The sequence below is a fragment of the Melanotaenia boesemani genome, chromosome 6, assembly GCF_017639745.1.
Source record: "Melanotaenia boesemani isolate fMelBoe1 chromosome 6, fMelBoe1.pri, whole genome shotgun sequence".
Lineage (NCBI taxonomy): Eukaryota > Metazoa > Chordata > Actinopteri > Atheriniformes > Melanotaeniidae > Melanotaenia > Melanotaenia boesemani.
In genome coordinates, this window is record NC_055687.1 from 38,996,739 (window position 1) to 39,005,594 (window position 8,856).

At 43.5% G+C, this 8,856-nt stretch overlaps 1 protein-coding gene across 1 annotated transcript; it reads left to right on the forward strand.

The window, feature by feature from the left end:
• The first annotated feature begins 374 nt into the window (after nucleotides 1-374).
• Nucleotides 375-8,144, forward strand: LOC121642124 (G2/M phase-specific E3 ubiquitin-protein ligase-like). The gene is made up of 4 exons (XM_041988618.1): nucleotides 375-635; nucleotides 789-943; nucleotides 7,486-7,724; nucleotides 7,894-8,144. The coding sequence occupies exons 1-4, from the start codon at nucleotides 375-377 to the stop codon at nucleotides 8,142-8,144; spliced, it is 906 nt and encodes a 301-aa protein (XP_041844552.1).
• The last annotated feature ends 712 nt before the right edge of the window (nucleotides 8,145-8,856 follow it).

Genomic DNA, 8,856 nt, shown 5'->3' on the forward strand with positions numbered 1-8,856 from the left:
TCTGGAATCTCCCTTTAGATCACGGGCTTGGTTTTTGCTGCTCATCGGAAGACACGGATGCACCTGCCGCTGTCTTCCACCACCCGGACTCTCTGATCACCGTCAGTTTCAATATTACCTTGCTATTCGTCAGTCTGTTAAATAAACCTCCATTACCTATCCCTGGGTTTTCTGATAATTTATGAGTCCTCCTTGCTGGTACGTGACAGCATTGAGTTTTTAGGAGAAGATGCAGATGATATGGGAGGACCACAGCGAGAGTTTTTAAGGTTTGAATACCTCAGGAAATTTCTTAAATATTTCCTGACAAATAACTTCATGTTTTGACATAAATACAAGCTACTGTATTTCTCTTTTGTTATTCTAGACTATTGATGATAGAGGTCCAGACCTCACTGGGGATTTTTGAGGGAAAGACTGGCCAGGTCTTTCTTAGTTATGACCAAACAGCATTAGACCAACGTAAATATTATAAAGGCGGCAACCTAATTGCTTGGTCGATTGCACATGGAGGTCCATGTATCAAAGCCCTGGATCCCAGCCTCTTCCAGCTGATGTGTGGCCAGGACCCTCCATTGGAGGAGTTTGACTGGAGTGTGCTGCCTGACCAAGATGTGCAAAGCAATGTCAAAAAGGTGCATCCTTACTATCACTTTATTTATTTATTTATTTTTTCCACAAGAGATTATTAAAAGATTTAAGAGTATTTAACTTACATTAAATCAAAATATGGCATATACTCTCACTCTTGGAATGAAGTTACACTTAAGTAAGATTTCTCTTGCAAGATCTTACAGGTCAAGACTACAGGGGACCTTGCAGCACTCCAGCAAGACCTTGGGGACTGGATTGCTGAATGTGGCGTTCCAGGCATATTTACAGCCACTATTGAAGATGTACCAAAAATCTATGCATACGTTGTGAAGCACTACATCTTTCTCAGGTATATATTTTTTTGGACAACAAGCACTGATTTCAATCAGGGTTGGTACAGTCAGTTAGGTGAGTTTACTGCTTGAGTTTCTGTCTTGGTTTCGGATTATTGTTTACATTGCTAGTATGGGGCTCTACAACCAGTTTAGGCCGTGACGCGGGTCACTCCCACTGTGTACTGCTCAGGGCAAAGCAGATAGAGGCTGTATCAACCGGTTGCAATCAAGCACAGGGAGCGCAGCTTTGTCATCTCCGGGTACTTTACCACACATGGTGTGCTGAAGCGCCTGCCCTCCGTGTGAACCTCGCCGTGGTGCCCGCTGGGTCTGCTTACCATCGCCCTGTGCTGCCCGGTGCCCCTGCCCCTGCCCCGTCACGCCGGGGGACTCTGTAATGTGTGATTTTTAGAGGTTCGTGGTGGTCGGCAGATGAAACACACAAAGTCAGAGTGCTAGAATAAATGTGTCAGGTTTATTCCCCGCAGCTCATGACACTCATCATTACATCTCAATGGGTTCAGCCTTATAAGCATAGCATAGCTTGCCCTACCTTTGGCACGGACTGGAGAGCCAACAGTCCCGGTAGAGTGGCTTAGAAAACCCCGGCTGGGCGTTCGTATACGTAACCCGCAGCAGACTCTACCGAGATGTGGGATTTCCCCGTCTTTATACTTATTTAGAAAAAACACAACATCGCATGAGAGAGAGGATGGCCGGTCCTTCCCACAGGCGAGGATGAGTCCTGAGATCCTGTCTTGTAAACATATTTACAAGACACCCTTTTCTCACCCTTCCAAAGATAGGCAGTTACACAGTTCCCAAAACAAGCAGAATAATATAACATGCAGGTGGTCACTTGGGAACAAGCAGTTATATAACACCAATAGTATACAGATGGTCATTTTAGGACACAAATTAGATATTCCCATATCATTCCACCTCTGGCCTAAAATGGCCTTAATTCATAAAACCTTCACCTTCCCAGATAACATCATCATCTTCAGTATGGCCAGGAGCATGTTGATACTCCTGGCAGATAGTATTGACCCAATGACACACGAAATCTAACAACTCCATTCGCGTGGCATATACATCATTGTGCATCCATCGATCTTGATTACTCCAGTGCATATAAGTGAACTGATCTACGTCAGTATCTGTATCCACAGTTACATGATAACACATCGTTCCATAAGGTCCATCTTCTGCTAACATATGTATGTGCATCATCTTAAGGCAGTGTGATATATGGTCCTAGACAATCGTTGTTTAATCCGGCGTATATAAAGACATGTTAATACATTGCATAGCGTCAACACACATAAAATAGCCACAAGAATCAATAATGGTGGAGCTACATATGTTCTAGCGGTGACAGACATTCCTGAAAAAATGTCCCACCAGTGATGAGCACTGTCCATCTCCACCATCTTTGCTGCATGCAAAACCTGTTCCCGGTTAACTAGAGTTGTTACTAAGGCACGGGTAACATTCTGAGAATGGCTAGACATAATATCTTTAAGATCACGGGAGCGAGACAGTGCACTTTGGAAACGCTCCAGAGAAATTCGCCATGGTAGGTGTAACACTTTCCACTGGACAGCCGTCAGATGAGATTCTGTGGTAAAGTTAGTCAACCTGTAAGTTACATTGTGCCAATTCCATAGGTGTAAACCTTTTAAACAACCTGAGAACGGTACAGTAGGCAACTGAGTATGGTTGTGAGTAGTAGCTACGCAAAGGGTGTTGGGGCCCACTTGCCATAGCATGTCGCTAGCTGGTTCTATATACCATTCACACAGTGCCGTGTCTCCTGTAAAGCATGGATCTCTATACCCTTTAGATAAGAGGCAGGCTTGGCCTCGATCAGTAGTTTCACAGTCCGTCAGGTCATACGTGTGATTGGTTTGGGGACTAAACCATTCACCGTGAGTTCTCAAAAACATATACTTATTATGTACGATCAATGGTAATACCTGAAACTTACAGATGGTGATTACTTGAGTAACATTCCACTGTATCCAACTTACTGTACACATGGTCATATTACATCGAGTCTGTTCAGGTTTTATTTGTAACCATAAAGCATCAGATATATCAAACAATCGTCTCCATTCATTTGGGTTAGGTGTAGTTATTACCCGTACAAACCTCTCCTCCTGTAGGCGGGAATATATCACCTGTAAACCACACACAGTTGCATCAATAGCTTTGGTTACATTTATTAAAACATCGGCAGTGTCATTAAACAATCTAGTTTGCCATTTCAACTGTTGTTGTAAAATGATTGCAGTCTCTTTTTGTGGTCCTATACGGACCGGCATCCAGTTCCCCAGGCGATGAACGGCCTGGCTAGCTTTATTTCCAGTGTTGGACAACATTGTCCAAGTGATTTCTCCTGTTCGAACCACAGCGTGTGCTTTTTCCTGGCAGGTCGTCACCAGTGGAGCTGTATGATTTTTAATTACTAGTTCCTTTGGCAATGCGTCCACTGGGTAAATAAAAGGGTTAGTCCGATTATCTATGGTTGTAGCATTTCTTAACTGATAAATTGGCAATGTAACAGGCCTCATTGTTGTTGCGTTCCTCCAGACCATTCGAAACTGAACCACTTCCTCCATCGACTGGTGGGGGGTCATCGCAGTGACAGTGAGGGCAGCTAGCAGCATGCCCCAGCAGGCAGCACCACAAGGTCTCAGGCGGGCCCTAGCGAGGATCCTTCTGCGTCCCCTCCTTATTGGATCTTCCGATCAACCTCCTCCACTCCCACTCAGACATCCACCAGGCACACCAGGCTGAAAGAGACACATGACTTCAGAAGAATATAGCACACAGCATTAGTCTTTTAAATCCAAATCCCCCTTGACCTCTAGTAGTAAACACCTGTGGTGTTGTTATTTCTTGCACCATTGTCATATTACATGGTTTTATTACCAGCTGAGCTATTTTGTCACCTTTAGTGACCACAAACGGTTCAGCAGCTATATTTACTTGTCAGGTCCAAAACCTGCTGAGCCGTGGCTCGCAGTGGAATTTAGCATCATTTTGTTTTTTCCACATTTTAACACTTTCGCACCATGACCATTTGAGTGAGTGGTGTCACTCCTTCTGCAAGGGGTCTGTTATTAATTTGTTTAACCACCTCTGGTAAATTGCACTTCCAATTATCTAAACTATTATCACCTGAGGCTTTCCTCAGTGAGGATTTTAATAATCCATTTAGTCTTTCAATTAACCCTGCTGCTTGTGGGTGATATGGAATGTGATAAATCCATTCTACATGGTTTTCATCCGCCCATTTCCTTACCATGTGACCTGTGAAATGTGATCCATTATCAGTTTGAATTTGCACAGGCATGCCATAATATTGTTCAATCATGTCTAAACACCTTAACGTTGCCTTTTGATTACTAAATTTACAGGGGTGAACTATCAATACTCCAGAATAAGTATCTACAGCAGTACATGCATATTTACAGTTCTGTGAGACTGGCAATGGTCCAATAAAATCCATCTGCCAGATTTTCTAATTCTCTTATCATCCCTTGTACAGCAGAAGCAGGTCTGTCTACAGCATTTAACATTAACGTTAACACCAGGGGTCTGTAATGTGGAGGACTGGTTTTTATCAGATGATCCCGTACTGATTTGGGCACATGCATCGGCCGTTCCCAGAAACACTCCTTCCCTCATCATTAACTGAGCCACCCGTTGCACAGCATCTCTGATAGTATACCAGGGCCGGGTAATTGGTGCCCAATCACCGGGCAGGCGGAACACAGTTCCGGTTGCAAGGGCGTACAAAGAAAACACAGATGCCGTGGCTCCACGCAAATCTGTCATTGCATCCCTGTATGCGGCATTAACATCAGGGTTTCTGGATAAACTGACAAATTTATGTGCATCCCCCTGATCCACATCAGTTTGATGGGCCCCTTCATCCAACAATCTTACCAGCCATGAATCCAGGGGCTCCTCCACCCCCTGCCTGAATTTTCTCCCCAGATGTGACACCTCCTCTGCAGTATAATCCTCTGTAATTCTCTGAAACAGAGCTGCAGGGGGTCGTGGTTGCACCATAATGGGCTGCCCATCTTCATCGAACATGAGGTCACCCAGCCCGTCTACAGCCTGAACAGGGGCTGCAGGACCCATATTCTCAGTCTGGCGACGACGGGTCACTGGATTTGCCCGATACCAGTCTAACCCTTCAGCCTCGTCCCAGACATCCTCATCCCATTTCATGGGATCCCAACTAGCATCCTCCCGTACCCGTGCAGCCACGGTACGGACTTCGGCAGGGTCAGTACGGCGTGGCGGTCTCCTCCGCATTTGCCGCCGAGTCTGAGCCAATCCCACCAAAGCTTTGTTCAAACATGGATTCAGTGCTTCTTTCTCTGCCTGTATTTTCATTACTTCTTGCCTGGCTAAAGACAGCTGTGTTTCCAACTGTTCTTTTTCATCAGTTAACCACGCACGCCTCTGAACCCCCCCCAACGGGGATTTCAGAGGAACAACAATTTCTTTTAGCGCAGGCAATGCAGCCGCTAGAGAGCCGTCCTTTACAGCATCTCCCCACGGCTCGGGACGACCACCGCCGTCCCGAAGACAGAGAGCAACTTCACTCCATTCGCCAGCCGCTAGAGAGCCGTCATTTACAGCCTCCCCCCACGGCTCGGGACGACCACCGCCGTCCCGTAGACAGAGCGCAACTTCGCTCCATTCGCCAGTCCAACCTGGCACATCAGATTGCTCCACGGCGGGAGACTTCTTATTCTGTTTCTTAAACATTTCTGCAGCCACCAAATAATATCAATTACAATTTATTAATTTATTAATCCTGTTCGTGACGCCAATAATGTAATGTGTGATTTTTAGAGGTTCGTGGTGGTCGGCAGATGAAACACACAAAGTCAGAGTGCTAGAATAAATGTGTCAGGTTTATTCCCCGCAGCTCATGACACTCATCATTACATCTCAATGGGTTCAGCCTTATAAGCATAGCATAGCATAGCTTGCCCTACCTTTGACACGGACTGGAGAGCCAACAATCCCGGTAGAGTGGCTTAGAAAACCCCGGCTGGGCGTTCGTATACGTAACCCGCAGCAGACTCTACCGAGATGTGGGATTTCCCCGTCTTTATACTTATTTAGAAAAAACACAACATCGCATGAGAGAGAGGATGGCCGGTCCTTTCCCACAGGCGAGGATGAGTCCTGAGATCCTGTCTTGTAAACATATTTACAAGACACCCTTTTCTCACCCTTCCAAAGATAGGCAGTTACACAGTTCCCAAAACAAGCAGAATAATATAACATGCAGGTGGTCACTTGGGAACAAGCAGTTATATAACACCAATAGTATACAGATGGTCATTTTAGGACACAAATTAGATATTCCCATATCAGGCTCCGGTCTGAGTGGGCCCCTGCTCTGTCTGCTTTGGCTGTCCTGGGCTTGGTGCTCTGTGGACCTGCTGAGCCTTTGGGGCTTTGGGCTCCCCCCGTACCCCGCTGATGCTTTGGGGTGCGGCATGATCACGGCCCCCTTGCAAGCATACATTTCTTCCTTGTTGCATGGCCACACACGAACGTTCACACGTTCATGCTCATGAACATGCTCGTCTCTCCCTCTGCTTCTGACTTGATGTTGCTGATGTTTGTGTGTTGGTACGTTTCTCTGCAGGTACGTTTGATGGCTACTGTAGTTTTTCATATCATCATTATCCTATTTTCTTTATGTATCATGTAGTACTGTGGTAGTTTATATTGTTTTTTTGGGGTGAGTTTTAGGCAGCCTAGACAACTGTTATTTCCACATTTTAATCCTGTCCTTTTCTCCCTTTTTTCCCTCTTCTTCTATCTCCCTGTCAGGTTCGGCACTGACATATAAAGACCATAGAAAATAAGATTACAATAAAAATAATAAAAATATCAAGGGCAGCCATGTATATAACATGTCTCCCTTGGTAGAGCAAATCTGTCAAGCAAAATATGGCACACAGACCACCGTTCTGTATGTTAGGATGCTGGACAGGACAGGGTAATAAAAAACAAAAAAAGGAGCAAGCTCAGTTGTTTATGGAGCATTTCTGCACTTAGCTTAACTCTTCTACTCAACGAATGAGTTAGAAAGATTTGTCCAGCTCTTTGGCACAACCAAGTACTGAATAAGCTGCGTGCATTTATGCCCAAGTTGATATTGATCAATTGATGTATTTAAACAAAATGACAAAAAAAAAAAATTATATGCACTGCCTCTACCACTACATTACAGCACCTGGGTCCAGCTGGACTCACAGCAGTCTGACTACCAATTAATGATGACTTCCCATCTTTTGTCATTTGTTCCCTTTTTTCATTGTTATGTAATGCCCCACTGCACAACATGCTAAAAAATCTTTGAAATCACATTGTAAAAACATAGATTTTTATGTCATTTTAAAAGTTATTGACAATCTAAGAAATTGACACCCAAAATATGTCTTATAGTAGTGGTCCCAAATTTCTTATTTATTTATTTAATTATATTATTATTATTTTTTTTTTTTAGAACAGCCAAGATGATCAATCAATTCACTGATGGAATGAATGCATTTGGAAAGCTGTGGGACCTGGTGAGAAGCAACTGGATTGCCTTCCTACCGTTGTTCACAAACATGCAAGAACCTCTGTCAAAGGCGGCCTTCAAAGCCATCTTTACTTTCAGCTACAGCAGGAGAGGGAGCAATCATCGTGAAGCAGAGGAGGACACCATCTACTGCTGGGAGATGGTCCTGAACATGATTGAAGGTAGATCATTTTGGTCCAAGTTTACAGTAAAGTCAGTCATAGATGTCCTTGATTTAAAACTTCTAATCTGTGTCTGGCATGAAACAATGTGGTCTTGAATGCAAAACTAGACATTTACATATTAAGAATTAAATTAAGTGAAAATCTCAGTTCTGCTTTTTTCTTGCAGACAAAGTGACCAATTTAAGATTTGAAGATCTCCTCATTTTCATCACTGGAGCAGATGAAGTCCCTGCCCTTGGCTTTCCAAGTAAACCGTGCATTGACTTCTTTGAACAGGAGGCAGGCCAGCACCGTTTGCCGTATGCTTCAACCTGCAGTATGACAATATACTTGCCACGGGGTGTCACACAGGAAGAGGATCTACACCAGATGCTTTCAATGGCCATAAAGGAATCCTTGGGATTTGGAAAAGTTTAATCCTTTCATCCTCCGCTTGCATTTTGGCACTGTTATTATTTAATTATCACACAAACAGACTGAATCAACCAAATATGTTCACTTACATTAAGTTCTCTTAAATTATTTCTAAAACAATGATTTTCTCCCCTGAAACAGTTTGGCATCCTTGTTTCACTTAGTTTCATTTTCTGTTTACAAACAAACTACTTTGAATATGAGGGAGTTTAATCCAAACATTCAATCTTTACTTGTTGGAACATTGACCAGTTAAAACTTAAATTTTATTAATTTTTTTTTTAAATAGTCAGAACATTTGATAAACAAATTTACTCCTGTTCTTCCAGTTGTTTGTTTCTCATTGAAAAATGAAACAGTTACACATACAATAAGAGATAGAATTTTGTGTGCATTTGTTTTGAGTTTAGACTGCTTCAGTCCACAGTTTAGCACATTAAGTGTGTTGTATTGTCTGAAGAATATTTTGGATCTCTCGAGCACACACCAGATACTTGTCCTTCAACTCTGTTGTCCCTTCCATTGCATTTTGAAGTGCCTGCAGTTGTTCAGCACTTAGGTTGATAGGTTGCACCACAATGACAGCTCGTTCCAAATCATCATTGTTTGCCTGTAACTGAGTCAGCTGTATGCCATGTCTTTCCAGCGCAGCTTCCAGATTTTCTTCGGTGTATGGATCATTTCCAAAGATGTTGTTTATAGCTGCTCACTCCTG